The sequence below is a fragment of the Octopus sinensis genome, linkage group LG9, assembly GCF_006345805.1.
Source record: "Octopus sinensis linkage group LG9, ASM634580v1, whole genome shotgun sequence".
In the NCBI taxonomy this organism is placed as follows: Eukaryota; Metazoa; Mollusca; class Cephalopoda; order Octopoda; family Octopodidae; genus Octopus; species Octopus sinensis.
In genome coordinates, this window is record NC_043005.1 from 28,817,443 (window position 1) to 28,844,328 (window position 26,886).

Below are 26,886 nucleotides of genomic sequence, written 5' to 3' on the forward strand. Positions count from 1 at the left end.
TCATCATCATTTTAACATCCACTTTTCTATGCTTGCATGGATCTGACATAATTCACTGAGGCAGATTTTTTATAGCCAGATAACCTTCCTGTCACAAACCCTTATCCATTTCTAAACATAAATATTTCCCCATGGCCAGACATATTTTCACAGAAGATTGGAACTGAATGACACAATTTGTGTCACAGTTACACAAATAACTATCACGCAATGTCAAGACAATGAGACACACATATGCATGCACAGACATATTTATATATGTATGTATGTCATTGTTCAGTTTTATATCAAGATTTCTTGCCAATAGAGACAAAACCAGTTTCTAACCTAGATCCAAAGTTCATTCATTGGAATTTCAACATCAACAACAGGGTATTTTTGTTTGTTTGTATGTATGTATGTATTATGTATGTATGTATGTATGCATGCATGTATGTATGTGTGTATGTATGTATGTATGTATGTATGTATGCATGCATGCATGTATGCATGTGTGTATGTATAACATTGTTCAGTTTTATTTCAAGATTTCTTGCCAATAGAGACAGAACCAGTTTCTAACCTAGATGCAAGGCTCCTTCATTGGAATTTCAACATCAACAACAGGGTATTTTTGTATGTATGTATGTATTTATGCATGCATGTATCTATGAATGTATGTATGTGTGTGTGTATGTATGTATATGTGCAGATTTGTATGTTTTGCCTTATGTATGTATTCTCATGCGTATAGTTACATACCTAGACATGCTTAAATATATATTTAAATGATAAACTTCTGGAAAGTTTCACAGATTTTTACAGTTCCAATGATGGATTGGATCTGTTATGCTTGTATGTATTTTTGTATGCATGTATATGATAGGGTCTCTTGCTGCAGACAACATGTGAGTATTCAATGAATAAGAAGAAAAAATTTCTAGCCAAGTTGAAAGGATAAAATGAGAACAACATTCAAACAAACACAACCAGTTAGACTGGAAATATGCATCATAAGCCTATAAAACAAATACAAAACCAAACACAAGACCAGTAAAAAGATATATAAATGCAGAACTGATAATATATACATATTTTTTTATTCATTTACTTGTTTCAGTCATTTGACTGTGACCATGCTGGAGTACTGCCTTTAGTTGAACAAATCAACCCCAGAACTTTGCCAAACCACTAAGTTACAGGGGACGTAAACGCACCAACATCGTTTGTCAAGCAATGTTGGGGGGACAAATACAGATACACAAACATATACATACATACATACATACATGTATGTGTGTGTGTGTATATATGTATATGTATGTATGTATATATATATATATATATATATATATACGATGGGCTTCTTTCAGTTTCTGTCTACCGCATCCACTCATAAGGCTTTGGTCAGTCTGAGGCTACAGTAGAAGACACTTGCCCAAGATGCCACGCAGTGGGAATGAACCCAGAACCATGTGGTTTGTAAGCAAGCTACATACCACACAGCCACTCCTGCGCCTATATGCATATATATATATTGGGTCATCCCATAAATAATGCAGTTTTTTCAATTGCATAAACTAAAAGCCAGAGGGGGACAGGATAAACTATTTGCATCAACTTGCTGTAAAAGCAGGTAGTAATTTTACCATGTATTTATTCTTAGTGCAAGTTTTGAAGAGTGCTGTTCAATTTTAAGTTATTTTTTTCAAAGCTATAATGGAAGTGACAAAGAAGTATATTTGGCATATTTCACTTTATGAGTTCAATAAAGGCAACAACACAATGGAAAATGTGAGGAATATTAATGCAATACATGAGGATTGGACAATATGCATAAGCCAATGTCAACGGTGATTCAAGAAATTCTGAGCCAGAAACTACAACATAGAATATGAGCCTTGTCCTGGAAGATCTGTAGAGTTCAACGAGGACATCATGCAAATGTTGGTGGAACAAAATCCCATCATAACTGTTGAGGAACTCACAGAGAAGTTTGGATTTGGTCATTCAACAATTCATCAACACCTGCATGCCATTGGAAAAGTCAGTAAATTCAGTCAATGGGTTCCTCACAAACTTTCCAACTCTAATTGTGCACAGAGAGTGGATATGTGCTCTTCTTTGCTGTCCTGTCTCATGAATGAACTATTTTGGGAGCAAATAGTGACTGGTGATGAGAAATGGGTCCTCTATAAAAATGTTAAGTGCCAAAGGCAGTAGGTAGGGAAAGGAGAAACACTGGTACCACAGGCTAAAGAAGGTTTTCACCCATGTAAGGTGTTATCTGTTTGGTGGGATATGAAAGGTTTAGTCCACTTTAAACCTTTAAACCCAAACCAAACAAAGGAGATTTACTGTGAGCAGTTTGAGAGGCACTAGAAGGAAAATGACCATCTTTGGTTTCAAAATGAAAGGCGTTCTTCCATCAGGTTAGTGCTCAGCCACATACAGCAAGGATGACATTTGAAAGGCTGGAGCAGTTTGAATGGGAAACAATGCCCCAGCCACCATATTCGCCAAACATTGCACCATCTGATTACCATTTATTCCGCAGTCTTCAAAATCATTTGGATGAAAAAAATATGAATTCGTAGATGAAGTCAGAAGAGTACTAGAGGAGTATTTTCCATCATGGACAAGTGAATTTTGGAAGAGGGGCCTTGCAAATCTACCAGATAGATGGAAGAGCATTGTAGAAAATGAAGGAGAGTATATCTATATATATAAAGCTGAAGTTGTCTGTGTGTGACAGGTTTGGTAGCCTTCAACTAACATTATATTCTCCGAGACCCTGCGGTGCAAGTTGACCAAAATTGAGAGTATGATAGAAGAAGGCTTGCTCTTCATTCCATAGAAGATAAAATTCAAATTAGACCATGTTAAGACCAAATATTATTTACATCAAAAAGATGCTTTTTTTCTATGAAAATCCCTATTTTTTATGACTTTTTGACTGCTGTATTGCCATTTTTCGGTGTATTTCAACCAGAAAAATGTTTACTTAAAGAGAATAACAAGCTACATAATGCAAAATTGTTACTTTTCAAAAATTCCAATTCTAAGGGGTCAAAACAAACCCGAGCAACGCCAGGCAATACTGCTAGTTTTAGATTAAAAAAGAACTTTATCTTAATTTTGAAAAATAAAAGAAGTATATAAAAAAAGCACTATTTATGGGATGATCCAATATATATATATGTATATGTGTGTGTGTGTGTGTGCGTGTGTGTGTAATGTATGTATATATATATGTGTATGTATGTATGTATACACAGGGGTTGAACAAAATAATGAAAACACCTTAAAATTTCAAGCAAATTTATTTTAATATAGGGTAGGACCACCTTTGATAGTAATTACAGCTTGAATTCTACAAGGTATGGACTCGTACAAAGTTTGAATTGTTTCCAAAGGAATTTTTGTCCATTCTTCAGTTAAAACAGTCTCCAGTTCTTGTAGTGATTATGGTGGACGTTATCGACTCATTACTTGTTTTTCTAAAATGCACCATAAATATTCAATAATATTGAGATCTGGGGACTGTTGGGGCCAGATAAGATATTCAACTTCACTAGAATGTTCCTCGTGCCATTCAGTGACAACTTTAGCTGTGTGAATTGGTGCATTATCATCCTGAAAGATTGCATTTCCCTCCGGAAACAGTTCCACAACTATAGGATGAATTTGATCAGATAAAATGCTTAGTCTTGACTATTAATTCTGCCATGAGGGGAAACCATTGGACCAGTGGATTTCCAAGATATAGCCCCCCAGATCATCATAGATCCTCCTCCATGTTTAATAGTTAGAAGAAGGCAGTCTGAGTCAAATGCTTCTTTTGGCTGTCTCCACATGTATACTTGGCCGGTGGTCAGAAATAAGGTAAAGGCTGACTCATCCAAGAAAATAACATTCTTCCACTGCTTTAGGGCCCAATTCTGTAGGTTTTTGTTCCACTCCAAATGCTTTGCAATGTTTGTTTTTGAATGTAGTGGTTTTCTGATTGTAACCCTCCAATGAAATCCGGCTCTGTGCAGCTCCCTGCAAACAATTTTTTGTGGAAACTGGGTTCTCAAGGTAGTCATTAAGCTCTGCAGTAATTTTGGGAGCTCTACTTTTGTGATCCTTTCTAACAATTCGTATATGAGTCTGACAGTCCCTATCTGAAAGTTTTGGTTTTCTTCCAGAGTTTTGTTTCAACAAGGAAGTTTTTCCCTCTTTCTCAAAGGCTGTCATTACTTTCAAGACAGTACTTCTTGATACATAAAGCATTTCGGCTGTTTTCATTATGCTAGCACCTGCCATATGAGCATCAACAATGTGATCTCTTTGAAAGTCTGATAAATCTGTCATTTTAATGAATTTTAAGTACCTTTTTCTGATGATATCTGAAAAGAAACAGCAATTTTAGCAAAACATATTAAGCAACACTAATAATAAATCAAAAAACGAACATAAACAAGCTTTTGATGGTTTTATAGATATTTCAAAATTATGATGTGATGATGCTTGGTGTTTCCATTATTTTGTCCAATCCCTGTATATATATTAGAGTAATAAAGTTAATGTCTGGTCATAAAGTGACCAATTTATACCATTTATAGTGACACACAACCCATGTCACCAGAATATCTTCAACATTACCAAAGCAAACCTACTAATCATTGCTCAAAGTAATGAATTAAAAGATATAATCAGAGATCGAGCTATGGTTCTTAGTAAAAGACAGCCTAAAAATTTTTTTTAATTATTAACAAAGGCAAAGTTTGACCTTAGCAACAAAGGCCAATCATTCACTGTATCTAAATGCAATGATAACCAATGTGGCACATGCCAATTCATGCATACCGGCCAATATATGAACACAAAAACTAGAAAAATATTCATAAACACAAATATGAATTGCAAAAGTAGAAAAATATTCATAAACACAAATATGAATTGCAAAAGTAGAAAATTAATTTCCTGCATCAAATGCCCAAATTGTGAAGAACTATATGTGGGTCAGACTGAAAATGCACTATCAGAATGTTCTCGTGTGCACTGGCAGCAAATTAAAGACCCAGATGTCCTTCAGATACCTTTGAGTAACTATCTAGCATCATGTGGTCGGAAAATCATCATAGTCGTTGTCATTTAATGTCTGCTTTCCATGCTGGCATGGGTTGGACGGCTTGACTGAAGACTGGTGAGCCAGAAGGCTGCACCAGCCTTCTGGTTTGATCTGGCAAAGTTTCTACAGCTGGATACCCTTCCTAACGCCAACCACTCCGAGAGTGTAGTGGGTGCTTCTTACGTGCCGTTCCACAAACTACCCAGAAAAATCAGAGAAAAGAACTTTATTAATAAATTTCAACTCAAGCTAAATAAACAATAATACTAATACTTAGAGGTACTATTTCTACTACTACGATTACCATCAACAACATCAACAACAATACTGAAGGTTCTCATGATGATGATAGGAAAATAGTGGCTAAGTCAAGAAAAAAGTCAGTAAAAATAATCTTATTTAGGGTGTAAAGTTCTATGTCCACAGCTATTCCTACCACCACCACCAATGACAACAATAATAAAGGTGATGATAATGGTGATGATGATAATTGAAATGTAAAAATCCAAGGAAAATGTTTACAACATTTCTAAATATAGCCAAACAATTACTGCATTGGCCAGGGTCAAAATACATATCTCTTGATATATTCAACAAATCGTGACGCCTAATTCCAAAACCAATCAACTTAAGTAAAATTTAGTAAAGCAACACACTGATTGGTCAGAATACAGTTTGCAAAAATTAACATTCTGGAGCCTATATAAATGTATTTAAGGCACACAGTTTAGCCATCTCACTACAGTTGTAAATTGTAAAACATAACAGTCATCACTACTACATGAATCTGAAGATTGCATAGTTTAATGCATGAAAGTACTAGCTCAATCAGAATGGACATTTAATATTCTATCATTTCATTATATTATATTATATTATATTATATTATTTTAAGATTGTAAATAAAACAGGAAAATCAAAGTTGGAATTTCTTTGAGTAATACATTCTTCTATACACAATCATACACACCCATGTTTGTGTATGTGTGTGTGTGTGTGTGTGTGTGTGTATCATCATCATCATCATCATCATCATTTAACGTCCGTTTTCTATGCTGGCATGGGCTGGACAGTTTGACTGAGGTCTGGAAAGCCAGTGGCTGCACCAGGCTCAGATCTGATCTAGCAATGCTTCTACAACTGGATACCCTTCCTAACGCCAACCACTCCAAGAGTGTAGTGGGTGCTTTTTACATGCCACCAGCACAGGAGCCAGTCAGGTGGCCCTGGCATCAATCACATTCAGATAGTGCTTTTTACATGCCATGGGCATGGGAGACAGTCAGGGGCAATGGCATTGACCACGTTCAGATGGTGCTTTTTACATGTCACCGGCACAGGAGCCAATCAGGTGGACCTGGCATCAACCAGCACGAGAGCCAGTCAGTGGTGCTAGCATCAACCATGTTTGGTTAGTACATTTTATGTGCCACCAGCACAGGAGCCCATCAAAGGACACTGACCACAGCTATGATTTTGGTTTCACTTGACTCAACAGGTCTTCTCAAGCATATCATATCGCCCGACACATCAGAGGTGCTCTTAAATAGGCCAGACATGCAACACTGGCATCGGCCATAGCTACAATCTCACTTTAGTTGCCTGGTCTTCTCAATCATTGCATATCTCCAAAATCGTGCTTCACCACCTCATCTTGTATCTTCTTGTGTCTACCTCTTCCACGGGTTCCTTCCACAGTTAGGGTGTGGCACTTCTTCACACAGCTGTCCTCATCTATATGTAACACATGACCATACCAGCATAGTCATCTCTCTTGCACATCACATTTGATGCTTCTTATGTCCAACTTTTCTCTCAGGGTGCTCACGCTCTGTCATATATGCACTGACATTACACATCCAGCGGATCACACTAGCTTCATTTCTTTCAAGCCTACGCACGTCTCAGCAGTCATGGTCCATGTTTCACTGCTGTGTAGTATGGCAGTTAGCACACATGCATCATACATTCTACCTTTCATCCTGAGTGAGAAGCCCTTAGTTACCAGCAGAGGTAGGAGCTCTCTGAACTTTGCCCAGGCTATTCTTATTCTAGCCACTACACTCTCAGATCATCTACCCCAACTACAGACTTGGTCACCTAGGAAGTGGAAGCTATCAACTACTTCTAGTTCCTCCCCATGTCATGTGATGGAATCTGTTTTCTGTACATCTTCAGTGTTTATTGCCCATGTGCATCGGCCACACACAAAAACTATCTTCCTGGTTAACCTTCCTTTGATATTGCTGCACCTTTTATGTGTCCATAGCTTACACTGGGTACATTGTATGGAGTTTCTACCCATGCCTTTTCTACAGATTGAGCAGGGCCATCTACCTGAAGGGATTTGTGATTTGTCAGCCTTCCTACTTACTAAGACTTTGGGTTTTACTTCCATGTTTCCTGAAATTTGCCAACAATACCCCTGAAGGCCTTTTTTTTTTGTAGTTGTAGTGCATCTGAACACTGTATACAACAATTTCTTTCATTTAATATATATATATATATATATATATATATATAATATATATATATATATATATATATATATATATTGTAAGCAATGATCTGCATTGGACAAACCACATCTCTAAGACTGTCAAGAAGGCTGTCCTAGCATCACTCAGTAAGTCCTTTGTCAGCCGCTCTCCACCTATCTATTTAAAATTGTATATGACAATGGTACGTCCACACTTGGAAATTGCATCACCAGTCTGGAACCCCAATCTTGCTCAGCATATAAATCTCCTGGAAACTGTTCAGAAACATGCAACAAAAAGAATACCCACCATTAGACATCTTACCATACTCTGAAAGTCTTGCTTCCCTGGGCATGGATACATTGAAGCTCAGACGTCAGGCAACTGACTTGGTTGACACCCACAAGATTATCCATCATCTTTCCAACAACAACCTTGGGAACCTTTTTGAATTCCATATGACAAACACTTGCGGACATGTTTACAAAGTCAAAAAACAACACAGCACCCATGACTTTCAGAAACACTTTTTCACTCTCAGAATTGCTGAAGCATGGAATAAATTACCCGCATCAGTTGTTAACTATCAAGACACTGTCTTCTTCAAAACTTCTATGTTTCCTTAAAATCTGCCAACAATATCCCTGAAGGCCTTTTTTTTTTTGTAGTTGTACTGCACCTGAGCACTGTATACAACAATTTCCTTCATCATATATATATATCCATGCTAGCATGGAAAGCAGACGTTAAACAGTGATGATGATTATGATGATATATATATACATACATACATACATGCATACATACATACACACACACATACATACATATATGTGTGCGTGTGTGTATTGACTTTCTGTACAACATTTTATGGTTGTTAGTCAGTGTAATATCACACCCTCCACTTCTGTTCCCACTCAGTGGTACCCTACACAGTGTTCAATATGTGGTGCCAGACTTTCTCTTTTTTCTACCTAGTTCTCTATCCTTCTCCTCTCACCTCTTGTGCTCAAAACCTTTCCCATCTATTTCTATCTGCTGCCTTTATTTTTTTACTGCTTTCCATTTCTTCCTCTGTCCATCTCTGTCAACTACCTACTGTCTATCTTTATTCCCTTTTTTCTCTGCACTCCCTCTTTCTTCGTACTTGCTCTTCCCCAACCTTCTCTACTCTGTCTCTCTTTTTTTGCTTTTTGGTACCAAAAGATCACCCAACTTTTTATCACTTATCTTTTTTCTACTTGACCAGTGCATAGGTAAGACATGCATTTTGTTTCATCTCCTGTCTGGCACTCACTTCAAACCCCCAGTTTACCTTTTCACTTTTCATTCCTTCTGTCTTTCTTCCCTTCTTTCCCATCTTTCTATCCTTTTCCTGCGCTTTCTCATTGTACCTTTAGAACACAAGCATCACTATTTTCTTCCTTTTTTTGTTAGTTTTCGTCATGTAGTGTCCCACATTTTGAAATGCAATTTGTATTTTTACTGTTTATTTTAGCTCTGCTTGATACATTTCCAAAATTAAATATATTAAGATGCAAAATATACTTCACATTATTACATATTCTATACTTTAATGCAAGAACTATTGTGCTTATTGACTATCTTCATAATGATCACACCATCAATGGAAAGTTCAATGCCAAACACCCAGAAAAACTGATGAATGTGGTTTTGTTTCGTTAGGACAATGCTTCAGTACACAAGTCTTTGCTTTCAATGGCTGCTGTGCATGACTGACTTTGAACTGGATGATCACCCTTCATATGTTAGTGATTTGGTTCCATCTGGTTATCATTTGTTTTGCAAGATAGAAAAACACTCAGCTGAACACCAGTATCACTGTGATGAGGACGCTTTATCTGTTGTTGATGATCATTTTGACCAACAGAATAGCTTCTTCACCAATGCGATTCAAGCACTACAACTACTTATGGAGGCGTATGGACAGTAAGAGGAACTACTTTAAGAAATAATCTTTATTTGGTCACATTCCATGAGAGTGTCTTGCTCAGCCTATGAACATTTCAGCCGGCCCTCATAATAATAAACATTATTATTATACCTGCATTTGTTTTAATGTTTACATATCTGTACATACAGTATCGGTAGTCTGCACTGTGAAATGACCTGAATTCGGTTAGGATTAGGGTTAGAATTTAGAGTAAGGGTTAAAGTTTAGAATTATAGTTAGGGTTTAAAGTGCTGGTTAAGGTTTAGGGTTTGAGCTAGGGTTAGACGGCACACTAGGTAGACCAGATGCTAAAGTGACACCAAAAAGTTTTATCTCCTTCGTGTCCACTACCTACATACTTCAATATATGTACATATCCACACATCTCTCCTTCTATCACGCTCCCTCCACTTTATCTTTACCCTCTCTTCGTTCCACATTTACATAGATTAAAAAAAATAGTGGTCGGCATTTACACTCGAGTGCTGACGTGCAGGACAATTATAGACCAATCCAAGGGAGACAACTCTAACGGGCTAGCTTTTTTGCTTCTTTCTTTTTATGCCTTTCCATCAGAGCTTTTTTATTTGTCTTTTTACGTCACCTCTGAGATTTGTTGACAGAATGGTGTTTTGAGACATCCGGTAAAAACAATCCCAAGCTATACTCTTCCATTCAACCTGAGGTTTTTTAATGCAAAAACATTTGGGAATATGAAATTGATGTTATGATACTAAATTTATAGGATCTTTTCGGTTTGAACAGCAGTTTTTTTTTAATAATTTCCACGTAACTAAACACTTTTAAACTTCGTATACTGGTAGAATGTGTTTATAAAATATCTTTTTCTCTTGGCTTTATTGAGAAAATTCTATAGTTTGTAAGATATTTGTTGTTTTTTTTTTCTTCAATTTCTGCAATTTCAACCAATCAATGATGTCTATTGAGGTGAAAACATTCTGTGCCGTATGAAAATGTCCCTCGTTTAAGAAACAGATTGGGTTTATTTACATTTCTGAAGAAAAAAAATATACCCTTCCCCCTAACCCTAACCCTAAAATAGATTGAAATGCAATAGATCGATACTAGGGTCATAATTATGGGTGACAATTTCATATGACACCGCTAGAAAAAACTGCCGTTCAAACCGAAAAGATCCAATTTATAAAACTATACAAATAAGTATACATAATAAGAAAAAATAATATATATAAGTAATGTGTGTGTGTGTGAAGTCACAACAGAGAGGTAAGTGTCGTGAGATTACATCAAGACTACAGTGAGTTATTTTGAGGAGACTGAGGCAACTGCAGGAGATGAGAAAAGCTAAAGAAGGAAAGAGTCATCATCATGACCTCAATCTGACCAAAAGCCTACATATTTGCCCCAAGTGTGCCACAGCCTGTTGCTCAAAGATCCAATATACATGGCCACCTAAGGATTTGTCATTTTCCTTCATCGTCTTTAGATCAACCACCATCATAATATATATGCAGGCTGCCATGGGTAAATTGTCGGCATTTTATATTTTTAATTTCGCACATGTGCATTATTTGTCTTTGATTTTGTCAACTACACAGTATAGTAGGGTCAGTTGGGTACCATATGTGAGAATAACAGCACCGTGATGCAATTCACTCTGCCAGAAATTTGGAAACAACATGTTGTGCTGCTTGGCATTCACTCCAAAAGCTCCAGTACAAACATTTCAGAGTGTTTGGGTGTCAATCTGAGGACAGTGCATGCACTGAGAATGATAAAAATCAAACATCCAATCAACATCATGGTGTTTGAAGAGATCACTAGTGATGACGACATTATGCCTCCATTCATCTTCCCACACTACCTCAGAATCAACATGGAGGCCTACATCAAGGCCTGGAGAAGATAGTGCTGCCCTGGGTCAAGAGGCTGTAAATCGACTACGTGCATTTCGTGACAATATAAAGAAAAAAAAAGGCGGTGAGCTGGCTGAAATGTTAGCCTGCCAGGCGAAATGCTTTGTGGTATTTTGTCTGCTGTTATGTTCTGAGTTCAAATTCCACTGAGGTTGACTTTGCCTTTCATCCTTTCAGGGTCGATAAATTAAGTACCAGTTACATACTCATCATCATCATTGCTTAATGTCCACTTACTATGCTGGCATGGTTGGACAGTTTGACAGGAGCTAGTTAGGCAGAAGACTGAGCCAGGCTTCAGTGACTGTTTTGGCATAGTTTTTTACGGCTGAATGCCATTCCTAACACCAGCCTCCCTGTTGCGTGGACTAAAAACTCAATCACTGGGTTTTTTTTTATGTGGCACCAAAAATGTAGCACCATTCACCCACACAAATAAAGTCTGCATTGTGTCTATGCAAAAGAAACCATACTCAGAAGTACAATTGTAGGAATAATCCCACTGCTATTCCCCAAATTTTGTTATGATTTGTTTCTGTTATGTTGTGGCTATACACGTCTGGTGTAAAATGGTATTACACAATTAGTTGGTTGTGGTTACCTAAAAATAACCTATCGCAGAAATGTATGTTAACACCGAATGCATTCCATGCTACTCAACCCTAGGTAAGATATTCAGCACTCACTGTTCAACTACCGACTGTTAAACCAACACAGTCAAACTAACGCCTTCAACTACCCCCATTGACAGTTTACTCAGTTCTTATAATTGTAACTGGTTAGTCCACTTTCAGTCATGTGAGGGTGTTCAGGATTATCCCATAACAGTTTCCTTCTCTAAGCTATACATTAGATATTACAGGGATAACTTGGTAGCAGGGAGCATGATTTTGCATGGTTATAGACGTCCATGCAGTAAACAGCAGACAGACATACTCTTCAGCCTCCTACCCTTGACCCAGCAAAACAACTAGGATGTGACAGGTGTGAGGGAAGAACTCTGCACCATCATTTGAGGGTTTTTTATTTATCTGCCCCCAAAAAAGGTGAAAGGTCAAGCTGACTTCCATGGGATTTGAACTTAACCCATTAGCATTCAAAATTATTCTGTTAAATGTAATACATATTCATTCTCATTGCTTTGAAATGATGTTGCATTATCTTGTAACTTCAAGATTTTGATGATGTGATTGTTTATTTTTAGAATGACATTGTAGGTAGGTGTGAGAGGCTGGATCTGGCCAGTTTGAACATAAAATAAGTAGAATATTTGGGTCAGATACAGCCCCAGTTTAAATGCTACAAGGGAAGCTGAAGAAACAAAACAGTACATTTTATATATATATATATATATATATACATACATATATGTGTGTGTATATATAATCTCACTTGGAAATGGATGCATGGTGTTCAATTAAATAATAATATAAATAATATATATATATGTATATATGCACACACACACACACACACACACACATATATATACATACATGCATATATGGGTACAGGATGTAACCAACAGTAAACAGCATGAAGTACAAAGGCAAATGAGTTCAATATGCAAACAACAAGAGAAACAAATGGAAAACAGGACAAGTAACTTAAAGAACGACCCTTCATCAGTCGTAAGCTGTCTAACATTTACCATCCCTTTTCTATGCTGGCATGCATTTGACAGTTTGCAAGAACCTCGAAAGCTGCAGGGCTGCACCAAGCTCCAGTGTCAGCTTTGATATGGTTTCTATAGCTGGATGTCTTTCCTAATGACCACCACTTTGCAGTGTATGTATATATGTATATGCTGCAGTTTGAGGCATCAACTGTTTACTCATGTCTTCAGTAGCCCACCCATCTACCAGCTCCTTTAAATAATCAGTCATTTATTTCATCTTTTGGGAGATTAATCTATATGCAATATAAACATGTACTAATCTTGCTAGTACTTTGGTAATCCATTTGTATATTGAGCATTTCATGACAAGCTGCCAGTCCCACATTGCAAAAAGTCAGTTTACCTTAAACAAGTCAGTCATCTCACCAGTGTCTTAGATGGATGGTCATGAATCCAGAACAGCCTTTAATTATTCTAATATCCCATTAACAATGAATCTCAAATATTTTAACAGATTTGGCATCACTTACCTGAGTAATACAGGTGTGGCTATCTCACCTGTTGTAAGACTTGCTAATTAAAGATAGTTTTAGACATAATTTTAACAACTTTCCTAAAATATCTTTACTTTCTTATCTCATCAGGCTAAAACATCAAAACAGTCACATAAATAAGAGATTAGTAGCAGGCATTAAGTTACCTTAACAGTTCCATCATCATCTCCAGAAGCCAGAAAATGGTCACCCAACAGAAGTAAGCTGTAAATTGCTGACCTGGAAATGAATAAAAAGTTGCTCTTTTTAGAAACATTATATTAATTAAAAGATCGTCAAAGGAAAGTATTGTGAGTTAGAGATGGAGTACAGGCAAGTCTGGTTGGAGTGTGTTTGTTTTCAATCCTAACCACAAGTGATCAACTTGTGTCTTAATTAAAAAGTACTATCATAATTTCTTGAATGTAATTTTTGCAAAGAAATAGAATTACATATCAAATATGAATTTAGCATTAAAAAAAGACACATTTTGGTTGAATTAACACCATAATTTCCAGCATACAATATAAACATTCAAACATCATCATTATCTTTGCAAATCCTGCTGCTTTTCACATGGAATCTTCAGTCCTCTAAAGTTACCTTGGTTTATGAATCAACCTACATTTTTTGGCAGTAAATTTTAGTTTGAAAATTCTGACTTGTATGAAGGAAAATATGGTAATTATTATATTCTATCCAGCATATTTTAAAAAACCTATTCATGCACTGCATGAGAATACATATACAACAGGATTCCACAGAGTTTCCATCTACCAATTGTACTTACAAGGCTTTGGTTAGTCTCTGGTCATAGTAAAAGACACTTGCTGAAGGTGCCACACAATAAGGCCAAACCCAAAAACCATGGTAGGAAAGCGAGTTCATGCATTGCTCCTGTATTGTTGAGCCCCTTTTAAACAAAGTGAAACAATTAAATTATGAACCCTATAGACCAGTCATGGGAAAAACTGTTATCTGTGACTTTCTGAATGACATGCCAACGGATAACATTACCTCCAATTTTATTAGTGTAGGTCACCTGATAATGAAGCCCATGCAGCCAAAAAAGGTTGCCCTTTCCTGCTACAGACAATCACAGGCAACTAATATCAAGAATTTAAAGTGACTGAAAGGCAATGAGCTGGCAGAATCTTTAGCATGCCAGGCAAGAGGCTTTGTCGCATTTCCTCCATCTTTGCATTCTGAATTCAACTTTGCGTTTTATCTTTTCATGGTCAATAAAATGGGAACTGGTTGAACACTGGGGTTAATGAATTTGACTAATCCCTTCCCTAGAAGTTGCTGGCCTTATGCCAAAATTTGAAACCAATAATTTGAAATGACTGAAATCTAAATGGTTAGCAATGGTAAAAGTAAATAACGTTGCGGATTAAGCTGTTCTAAATTAGCACCAGTTCATAATGAAATTAGCAACATTACATGTGATGACCATAATTACTTACTCGTGGGCCATTTTGTTGTGCTAAGTGGCAGCACCAGTATTCATATCTACAGCTGCAACTGACTTGTCATTGGAACCGCTGTACAAGATGGTGCCATCAGATGAGAACTGTATGCATCAACATGACTTCTTGTGGTACCCCAGCAGCAGGAAATCTTGGTTGTCGCCTTCAACTGAATAGGAATGCCTGGAGATAGAACAAAAGACATCTTCTGAGGTGAGATCAAGAGATGGAGTACATGCAAATAGCGGTTGAGGGATACTGGGATACTATGGCCTACTGATGACCCTTTTGATACCAACCCATCTGAGACTGCCCTTGCTTTTATGACATAGATTTCCTATTTTAAAGCATTCTAAATTAAAACCTGCCATCAAAATTCCCTGTTAATTTATGATCCAAACACTACTATGGCCAAGATAAGGTAAATGTGAAGACAAGCAGAGACAAACACACACACACACACACACACATATGCATGCATGACTGGCTTCTATACAGTTCCTATCAACAAACTTTCAATTCCAAGACACAAGTCAACTCAAAGACATTTGTTCAAGGTGCAATGCAGTAACCTTCTTAATACTTATGTGTCTGTTATTAAATCAACAGCAGTAAATGTATATTCATTGTAATGCAGTGAATCAATATGAGGCAGTGGTGAGCTGTCAGAATCGTTAACACAGCGGAAAAAATGCTTAGCAGCATTTCATATCTTTCCATTCTGAGTTCAGATTCTGCTGAGCTCAACTTTGCCTTTCAGGGTCAATAAGTAACAGTTGAGCACTGGAGTTAATGTAATCAACTTAACATACCACCCACCCCGAAATTGCTGGCCTTGTGCCAAAATTTGAAACCAATATGGTAGATAAATATGACTAATATGTGTATGTGTGAATGTTTGTACAGAGACGATATTTGTTATTTACAGAGAGACATCTCCTCCTATGTGAGCTGCTGCAATAACATATTTCACTGGGTTGAAGCAAACATCAACCACAACATCACTCAATGAGATGGCCTTGGGTTTCAGATCTCCCTAAATAAAGAAAATATAAAACAGAATTTATCATTAAAAAATCATTATGCTAACATATTTAAAACAATAACATCATTATGTTGATAAATGAAACAAAACGTGTACAACAAAATGGAAACTGGCCAGGCAAACACAGAGACAGCCTGAGTTATGTACCTTGCTAAGTTATACATAAAAGAGTAACATTGCCAAGTTGGACTAGAAGACGCACTATTAATATATTTTCATCTAATTAAACAATGTAAATGCTTTCACGTATACTTGTGAATGAACAATCATGGTTAACATCAATAATTTATCCAGTCAGAAAGAATAATTTCCCCCATTAGCCGTTCATTTGCTTATATCTACCACCAAACATTTATATAAACAGTGGTTCTAGCAACTGATACAAATGGTATGTTTGTATTAAATTTGGAAATAAAATACAATCCTTAATTCTGATCAAAGTTGTTGACAGATGAGACAACAAATCTCGCACAGAAAGAACAATTTAAGTAGCAAAGAAGTTTAGAATGACTAAACTACTGGGGTTTTATAAGAACAGTATAACCAAGTTGAAACTAACTCTGCAAGGCACAATACTAAACACTGTTGTGCTGCAATATTTTATTGGAATTGTCAATTTCTGCAACAAGTGTTTTAAAAATAGTTGGACTGTGAAAAAACACACAAAATAAAACATTAAAAAGAGTGTGTGTGTGTAACTCATCATGGTGAGAATTATATGCTGAGTTACTAATCTGATTTTAATTTCCATTGAGGATATTTGTTTGATCCTTTGATTCAAAATTTATGATCTCAAATCTGGTAACAAGTTATAAATACCCATCACACTGAATATGTTAAACAGAAATGGTCCTAATTCAGTTGCAGAGGCACCACCAAAGCAATATCTTTTTTCAGAGTAAGTCAGCCTAATGAGGTCTGGCTTTTCTCAATAAATACCTATTGGAGATGTTAAATTCTGCATTGCTACTCAAGCCTTTCACATTACCTGTGTGATTTCCAAAATAATCAAGAATTGGAAGTAATCTAGTAAAATAACTTTTTCAGAATGCAGGAAAATCTTTTTAAAACCTTTATATTTTGAGTGCAAACACCCATCTTCAGAAGAATGCAGGCAAGGAAATGTATATATACATAGATCCTGTTATTTTTATCAAGTATATAAAACATCCTCTAACAAAAAGTTCTAACATAAAATTCTGATAGAAAGTTTAAACAAGATTTTTTATGATAGAACCAGAGGTGATTTCAGATATGTTATTGTTATCATCAACAGCAGCAACAACAAAAAAGTTTAATCAAAGACAAGGCTATTTTACTGTGAATCATTTCTACATTGCAGTTCATATACACATCTGAATAAAGTGAGGCATCTCAGGCTTAGATGTGATGGTCATATGATGCAGTACTAAGATATAACCAGCTGGAACTCTGAGTTTCTTGTCTTGTACCCTTTACACTCAGCCAGTTACACTTCTTGCTGTTACCTTACAGATGAGTAAACAGTATGTTAAGTAGGTCTCTACTAACTGTGAAGTACTAATTACAACAAAACTTGCTAATTCTAAAATGTACAAAAGCATGCAACAAATACTTGTATGTGAGGAATCCTATTCACATGTGAACATGTATTTGTGTCTAAAGGCACAAATGTTTGTGTGTGAGTAAATACATAGTTGAATCTAATTATCCTGAACAGCAGATAATACAATTATCAGGAGATTTTGCAAAAAAGATTAATACCACAATGGCTATTTGCACATCATATCTATAACACATATGTAATCGAATTTTAAATATTCTAATGTTTTAATTAACCAAATAAATTGCATCATTATAGTGTAAAAAGTACTTGTTTAAATACAATGTTTCTTGCTGAACATTTTTTCTTTTTCTTTTTGGTCATGGAAAACAGAGAGAAATGATGTCCGTGATAGAATATTAATAGAATATTTGGTCAGTTTAGAGTGGGCCTACGTATCTGACAAAGTAGTGAAAACCATATTTATTATAGGAGAAGGAATGCGGTTCAAAGTAGATTTTGAAATAACATGAATGAACATTTTAAAATATTTTTTTAGTTGAAGAGGGTAAAGAAACAATTATCTAAATTTTTTTTTTTTATTTATTAATCCATAACTACTGAGTCCTCTTTTCTCTTCTAATTTTGATCCTGTTTAATGGGTAACGGATTTTCCCCTTTTTAAATGTTGAGGGTTTTTTGGGGTTTTTTTTACTTGCTAAGCACTGAGATTTAATATTTCAGCAGAGAGAAATCCTAAATTCATACGATTTATGATTTTCTCGTCAAGGTGAAAACTAAAACGAAGGAGATTGTTCTGATCAAGAATTGAAATATCAGTTTACAAGTTCAACCCACCTATTTTTAGACAAAGTAGTCGGAGCACTGCATCCTTCAAAACTTCCATACTTCCTGAGATTCACCAACACTACACCTGATTTTCTCCCCTCCATACACATGCAATCTGACTCATATACTGTTCACTTTCCAGACATTTATACATTACTGCATATGCTTTATATGCACTTTTGACAAGTTGTGGTGCACCTGAGCACTGTATACAATAATTTCATTATTATTATTTTTATGATAGATACAACTTTACCACTGAAGGCAGTGGGAGCCATGTGTAACTAACGAGTATTTAGTTAACATGCAATGTTAATTTCAAGCTGATTTCCTATGGTGGGCTGATCAAGACAATACTTCTCCACTTTATTTTCTCAAATATATACAAGAACTTGTAGGATCACAGACAGTTCGATCTAAAAACAACACCAACGGTATAAAATAAGTGAAAAATGAAGAAATTGTGTGTAAGTTTTGAAATTTTTTCTTTGGTAATTCATATTAACATTTTGAAAACATGTTCCTAGTATGTCAGGTTTTCTGTTTAGATACTTTTTGCGTCTGCTATTTTATAATTCTATGCATGCGTGAAACATTAGTAGAGAAAACACTTTAATTTCAAAAGTAGTCTCCTTTAGAGAGACTTAGAAATTTTAATATTTCTACTTTAATTTCACTTTTTGTCATAGGGCGGATGGGAAGGGGTGTTTATTTTTTTGAAAAATTGAAATTTTACGAATTTTCTTTTCAGAATCATAATCTCCGTATTTTTCTACATATTTTGCCCAAAAGAATTTTTTTTAAAAAGTGAAAATTTAAGAAACTGATGAGGGAGGGGGAGATATAAATTTTTTAATGTTTTTTTTTCTTTTGCAGATTCGGACTCTCTGCTCTCGATATTGTGTGTTCTTGTAAAAAAAAAAATCCCAAAGCGGGTGCGGTCTATGATCTTTACCTCCGCCCAAATGTCGATATATTGTTAGTCATAATGTCTGGTTCACATATTGTAAATACGAAAGTAACAACAAATATTTAAAGGAAATTATACATTTGATTTAGTCAGTTAGAATTATCACCCCTGGCCATATTGAAAGCGAGGCGAAGAAATAAGGCGCGAGATTTAATTCCTTCTAGTTTTTGCAATTCTTTGTTCTAATATGGCCAAAGTTAAAGCTGCTAAAGGTTATAAACACGCTGAGGTGTTCCCTATGTCAGAGATCTTGAAGTCTGCAGATAAAAAGAAAGAATATTCCCTTGTAAAACTAATTGGTTTCGGCGGTTTTGGTTTAATTTACACAGCCAGACAAGTTGGTTGTTCGCCGGACGAAGAATATGTTGCTAAAGTCGAACCCATTGGTAACGGTCCACTCTTTAACGAATTCCATGCTTTACAGAAGATTGCTAGACCAAATCTTATACAAAATTATCTAAAAGGTAAACGTTTGACTCATCTTGCCATACCGGAATTCATAGCAAACGGCGTACATGAATATAAAGGCGTTCAGTATCGTTTCATAATCATACCTAGATTAGGAATCGATTTGCAAAAGGTTTTAGAATATAATGGATCTCATCTCGACGAATCTACAGTTTATTGTGTTGCCAAACAAATGATAGATGCTTTAGAGTGTATCCACCACCATGGCTACGTCCATGCCGACCTGAAAGCCGGTAATATTTTATTTGCTGCAGACAGTAATAAAATAGATAAGGTGTATCTGATAGACTATGGTCTGGCTTCGAAGATATTTATAGATAAGAAACACAAGGTGTATAAACCAGAGAAGAAGAATGCTCACAATGGAACGTTGTTGTATACCAGTCTAGATGCGCATGAAGGTGCTAATCCATCCCGAAGAGGAGATTTACAAATTCTGGGATTCTGTATGTATGAATGGCTTACAGGGAGTTTACCTTGGAAGAAATACTCGGAAAATAAAGAACAAGTGAAACATGAGAAGGAAGTGCTTTTACAGAATCTTTCGAAAATTCCATTTGAAACTTTAAGAACTTACTTCAAAACTATTGAAAAACTAAAATACGATGAACAGCCAAACTATGAAAAGTTACAATGTCTATTCCAGGATGCTTTAAAAAAACATGGTAAAGGTGGGAAATTGCTGATTCCACCAGGTAAACCGTTGGAAATAATTTCCAACACTAAAACTGCACCGAAACGAGGTATTCCTCGTTCTAAAGTTATTTCGAAACGCAAAAAACTTGAATAAAATAGGTAGAATCATTTAATTGCCAGTATCTTAACACTTATCATCACATCTTTGAAGACAGTACTCTAGCATGGCCTTAGCTATAGTTGCCTTTTTTTTTTCTTTTTTTGCATTATCATTATTTCTACTGTTTAGGTATGTCCCTCTGCCTTCTAAGTTAAAATCCCGCCAAAGTAAATTGTCTTTCATTATTTCGGAGATCAATAGAATAAATACCTGTCAAGTACTTGATTGGTACAATTGACTGTATCCTTTCTTGAAATAATAAAAATATTAACTATTTTCGGTTGTTTAGTAGAAACAGTAGGCTCATGAACTAAATATTTTATTACATTTAAATCTTTTACTTTCTTAATTCAAATCCCAGTTGTTTCATGTTGATTTCATCCCTCCTTTAATTAGTTTGTGACTTCAAGCCTACTGACGATAAAATTTAAAAGCGGCCGTTTATTCTAGTCCCCTCCTTAATAGCTTTCAACCTTCAGGACATAACACAGATAGCAATAATATTGTGTAACAGTTTGTCCCCTAAAAATCTAAGTTTATATTTGTGGAAGCAATTGTTACCGTTGAAGATTGTGAGGTCAACTTTTCCATTCATCCTTTCGGAATTGAAACGACCAGCCTCTGTCCCCCCAAAATTTAGGCTTTCTTCCTGTAGTAAAGAAATTTATTATGTTTATTGTTGTCGCAGACACGCTACAAATATTTGCTGAAACTACGCATTTAATGTCGCTTGACACTTTGTATCGAGGAACTCAACGAACTTTTTTTTTCCCCCCTTCACAGACATTCGGTGTAATGTTTATCGCCGATGTTTGACTTTATATCCGAACTATTTGGATTTGAAAACCTAATTTGTTGTCTATTTCTTAACATCTTTTAAAGATAAATAAATATATTCCATTTCTGTATTGATTTGGATAAATTGCTGCCCATTTTGTTTTATTTAATCGCATTGACGGGACAGCAACAGGTCCTTTCTAAGTGTTGTTTTGGCAAACGATTATCAGTGATTTCTTTGTATAAAAGTATATATAAATTGCCTCCTTTGTTTACATTTTAAAGTTTTTATCTATGTTCAATATCAGTTTTGTTTGAAGAGCGAAGGATCAATACTTTTATTTTCGCTCTTTACTAAACCCCTAACAATTTTGAAGCTTTATAATTGAGTAGAAATTTATAACCCGCTTTATTAGAAAATGGCGAAGAAATATTTCAACCGTGAGCATTGCAAACAACATATCGTTTAATATATAAGTACATACATTTTATAAATATTAGAAATTGTTGTAAAATAGTATTTTATGATTTGGTTCGATTTACAAATTATGCTTTCAAATTTTCGCATTTGCACAGTTCAATTAGTATTCAAATTTTAAGAAATTAGTAACTTTCTCCAATTTACCTTGTTATTGTTGTATTTTTAATACTAAAGCTTATTAGTTGTATAATAACGTATGACTAATTAGAAAAGTTAACTCGTAGCTGAAAGTATTCGGATTAATGGCATCTAAACAGAAAGAAGAACCCTCGGCGCATCGACGTTTTGCGAAATTGTCGATGTAACAATATCACATCCCCTCTGCTTCACTTTACCTGTCGGAATCTTTTAAATTCTACTTCGAGGGTAACTCTACAGGAATTTAAATTTTGTTTAAAAAGATTCTTGATGCGAAAGCGTGTATTGAGACAAATTTTATATATCGGGAGAATCATTATGGCAACGATAAACAGATGCACTGGTTCTATTTCACGTTTATTAGTTCACCTTTTAATCCAATTAATCGATTATTTGCTTAATGCTTCAGTCAATCAAAGTTCTTTCGTCTTCATTCGTAACCTCCTCATTGACATACTTTCTGCTACATCAGGTGAGGCAGACGGCATGACATTGATGAGTCACGAATCAAAGAATCGTTTAGTTGACAAGTTTATTAATAATAATGAAAAGAAGTGATATATAACCAGTGCATGTATTTATTACAAAATGACCCTCCTGGAATTCAAAATTTCGTCTTACTTCCACCAGTTAATTTTCCGGTATCCTTTAGCTCCTGTGCTTAATAGATTATTATGGAAGTCTTTCAACTTATGATCTCCAATCGAAAATGGAAAAATTATCAAACAACTGGCATTGATATTTTGGAAAAAAAAACTTTCAGAATATTGTAAATCCTGTATTATTAAGTGTGGAATTCCTTCCAAAAAAGAATTTAAGAAAAAAAAAGGTAAAGACAATGAATTGGGTGATAAGAAATTTGGAAAGCATTTATTATTGGTGAGCTGGCAGAATTGCTAGCATGCTAAGCAACATTTCTTCCAACTCTATATTCTGTGTTCAAACCCCATCAAGGTCAACTTTGCTTGTTGTCCTTTCAGGGGTTGATAAAATAGAGTACAATTTAAGTACTGGGGTCAGTGTAATCAACTTGTTCCGTCCTCTCAAAATGTACTGCTCTAGTACCAAAATTAAAGACTTTAACTGTTGCAAAATAGCAATCTCTGTTGTTGAATACTTAGGGTAGGATCCAAAGAAATTTTCTTTGGTGGTGGGGTGGGTAGAGAAATGTAGCTATTCAACATACCCTTCTGGGCATTGCTGAAGATCTCAATTTGAGATCATAAGTTGAAAGACTTCCATAATCTATTAAGCACAGGAGCTAAAGAATACCGGGAAATTAACTGGTAGAGATAAGTCAAAATTTTGTATTTCAGGAAGGTTATTTTGTTAGTAATAAAAACATGCACTGGTTATATATCACTTCTTTTATTATTATTAATAAATGTGTCGACTACACGATTCTTTGATTTGTGACTCATCAATGTCATGTCTTCCTACTCCAAGTCTGCCTCACCCGAGGTTGCGAATGAAGATGAAAGAACTTTGATTGACTGAAGCATTAATCAAATAATTGATTAATTGGATTAAAAGGTGAACTAATAAACATGAAATAGAACCAGTGCATCTGTTTATTGTTGCCATAATGATTCTCCCAATATATAAAATTTGTCTCAATACACACTTTTGCATCAAGAATCTTGCTAAACAAAAATTAAATCATTTTGTGATTACAAAGCAAAAGAATGCTATTACTTAGGGCGCCAAGCTGGCAGAATCATTAACATGCTGGGCGAAATGCCTAGCAGTATTTTGTCTACTGTTACATTCTGAGTTCAAACTCTACCGAGATCAACTTTGCCTTTCATCCTTTTAGGGTCGATTAAATAAGTACCAGTTATGCACTGGGATTGAGGTAGCCTGCAGAAGAATATCATAAAAGTAGTAGGACCACTTGGCAGGGAGGGCGGCATAGGCAGAGATAATTATTGCTATACTATTCTGCAAGACTAGCCTGAGCTTAAGTACTCTATCACTCACTCTGACTACCTCTATGACCTTATCCACCCATTTCTCTGCCAGGAATATATCCCATCACTGTTACCTTCCCAGATTTTATAACTATGTGTCTTGCCAGTGAGGAACCTGGCTGAAGCTCTTCTCTACCTTGCCCCTTGAATGCAACAAACATCAACACGCCTCCATTCAAACATCCTAACAAATTTGCTAGACCCACCTTTCAATGTGGGTCTATATGTAATTTAAAGGATTAAAAAATAGTTTTAAAAATTAACAAAACAATTTCTTTAAAGTTTGCATTATCAGAGAGCAAATTTTTTTTTTTATTTACAGTTAGAAAAATATTTAAAAACATGAAAGTTAATGAACAAATTCAGTGCAAAATGACACCCTAGATTTGAAAGAAAAAAATCTTAGTGGTTATAATTGTTAATTTCACTTAAATTTTTTTTTTTTTTTTTATTTTTGAAATATATAAATTTGTAATATCAAAATTTTCATGTGTAAACTTGCAGGCAATTAGTCTTAAGTAAAAATAAAAAATATCTTTTATTTTTGGATTTGGTTTGCATGATTCTTTATGTGAGTTCCTTTAGTTGCGTCCCTTATGCCAAGTTCAACTTTGCCATTATTTTTCCTGTGACGCCGGTGTTATTACAATCGATTGAACACTTTTCAAAATATTACCCAACCATGATCGTACTGTGGTCATATGAATGAAATTAGTAAAAGCAAACGGCATGCAGAAAAAGAGTCTATGAGAAGATAATCTTCTGTGGAATTCATGGTGGAATATACATTCAGATAATTGTACAGAAATAGATTTTTAAAATAGAATTTAGTAACAAAAAATAACAAATTTGATAACGTCCTCATTGAAAAACTGAAGGGAAATTAAATCAGTGTTCAAAGGTTTAGTTCATATATCGATATCACATCTTCCTCCGATGAAAGATACTGTCAGAAATATTGGGCTTCTCTTGTTGATAACGTACTCAAACTGATTTCGAACATTTTTTCTTTTTTTGTTATTTACTGATCGAACTATCACAGACTTCATCGGATTCAACTGTATCGCTTATTTACACCGAATAGAGATGTGTGCGTGTATGCACGCAAGACATTCCTATAGAATAGAGTCAAAAATTATCTAGAACACCAAGAACTGTATTTTCCTTGAATATGTGTAAATAGCATCGAAAACTACGTTTCTGCAAAAAATAAACAAAGAGGAAATTCCGTCCCCGTTTGTCGTAATTCTTCAGTTTCCAATTTCGACCTTTTCAATTTTTGTCTTTTTTTTATATTTTTGTTTAAGAATTACACCTTTTTTTCCAAGAATCAAAATCTGAAGTGTTTAAAACGTAAATATAAAATATTTTCAAAAGAAAATCAAAACTGAAATATTACATAAGTTTGGGGCAAAAGTTCACCCCTATACTCTTTTAAGAATCGTAATCTACAACACTAAAATCAAACGGAACCGAAGAGATTACAGCTCTCAGCGCACTAGATTTATTTCCGACGCTATTCTACATGAATGTCCATATAAAAGCGAGCAAAAGCGATAAACAGTTACGAGAGAAAGCAGCAGATATACGTGAAAAAGCCAAGTTTTTCTTTCTGTTTCATTGCTTCCGCCTATTTTAATACGGAACCTTACAAATACGTTTTTTCTTTAACGATGGGTTTGGGCATTTTGTCATATTTTGCGTCCTGGAATATTCGTCGTAATTTTTCATAGTTTGGTTGTTCATCGTATTTTAGTTTTTCAATAGTTTTGAAGTAAGTTCTTAAAGTTTCAAATGGAATTTTCGAAAGATTCTGTAAAAGCACTTCCTTCTCATGTTTCACTTGTTCTTTATTTTCCGAGTATTTCTTCCAAGGTAAACTCCCTGTAAGCCATTCATACATACAGAATCCCAGAATTTGTAAATCTCCTCTTCGGGATGGACTAGCACCTTCATGCGCATCTAGACTGGTATACAACAACGTTCCATTGTGAGCATTCTTCTTCTCTGGTTCATACACCTTGTGTTTCTTATCTATAAATATCTTCGAAGCCAGACCATAATCTATCAGATACACCTTATCTATTTTATTACTGTCTGCAGCAAATAAAATATTACCGGCTTTCAGGTCGGCATGGACGTAGCCATGGTGGTGGATACACTCTAAAGCATCTATCATTTGTTTGGCAACACAATAAACTGTAGATTCATTGAGATGAGATCCATTTTCTTCCAAAAATGTACGGAGATTTTTACCGTATTTAGGTATAATTATGAATCGATACTGCTTGCTTTTATATTCATGTATGCCGTTTGCTATGAATTCCGGTATGGCAAGATGAGCCAAACGTTTACCTTTTAAATAATTTTGTATAATATTTGGTCTGGCAATTGCCTGTAAAGCATGTAATTCATTAAAGAGTGGGCCGTTACCAATGGGTTCGACTTTAGCAACATCTTCTTTGGCCGGTGAAGAACCAACTTGTCTGGCAGTGTAAATTAAACCAAAACCGCCGAGACCAATCTTTTTTATAATGGAATATCTCTTTCTATCAACAGACTCTAAGATCTCACTTGCTGGAAATTCTGCTGCATGTTTGTATCCTGTTGCCGCCCGAATCTTCTTCATTTTGATTTAAGCGTTAGTCGTCGCTAGCCTGAAACCGCTTTTATGGTCATATTTTTTTCCCAGAAAATATTTCCGGATAAGTAAAATAAATAAATAAATAAAATTCTGGTTGTAGTTTAATATTATTTTCTTCTTCATTCCTGTAATGTGTCAACTTCGAAATTCAGCACCTATTTAGGACTTGCCAGAAGACC

At 35.3% G+C, this 26,886-nt stretch overlaps 2 protein-coding genes and 1 long non-coding RNA gene across 3 annotated transcripts in view; 2 read left to right on the forward strand and 1 right to left on the reverse strand.

The window, feature by feature from the left end:
* The window catches only part of LOC118764687, an 18,213-nt gene extending 267 nt beyond the window's left edge, over positions 1-17,946 (forward strand). The window contains exons 2-3 of the long non-coding RNA XR_005000494.1: positions 6,305-6,310; positions 17,933-17,946. This is a non-coding gene — a long non-coding RNA (uncharacterized LOC118764687). The remainder of the gene's footprint in view (positions 1-6,304; positions 6,311-17,932) is intronic.
* A 1,674-nt stretch (positions 17,947-19,620) lies between these two features.
* LOC115215392 (serine/threonine-protein kinase VRK1-like) lies at positions 19,621-20,691 on the forward strand. The gene has a single exon (XM_036505665.1). It carries the CDS (start codon positions 19,621-19,623, stop codon positions 20,689-20,691), a length of 1,071 nt encoding a protein of 356 aa, XP_036361558.1.
* A 4,381-nt stretch (positions 20,692-25,072) lies between these two features.
* Positions 25,073-26,886, reverse strand: LOC115215805 (serine/threonine-protein kinase VRK1-like). The gene is made up of 2 exons (XM_036505855.1): positions 25,649-26,886; positions 25,073-25,567 (listed from the first exon to the last, which is right to left on the reverse strand). The coding sequence occupies exon 1, from the start codon at positions 26,690-26,692 to the stop codon at positions 25,712-25,714; it is 981 nt and encodes a 326-aa protein (XP_036361748.1). The 5' UTR covers positions 26,693-26,886; the 3' UTR covers positions 25,073-25,567; positions 25,649-25,711.

What these genes read in the sequence shown, in the direction of transcription:
- LOC115215392 (XM_036505665.1), top strand. Translation starts at nt 19,621, where the DNA reads ATGGCCAAAGTTAAAGCTGCTAAAGGTTATAAACACGCTGAGGTGTTC.
- LOC115215805 (XM_036505855.1), bottom strand. Translation starts at nt 26,692, where the DNA reads ATGAAGAAGATTCGGGCGGCAACAGGATACAAACATGCAGCAGAATTT.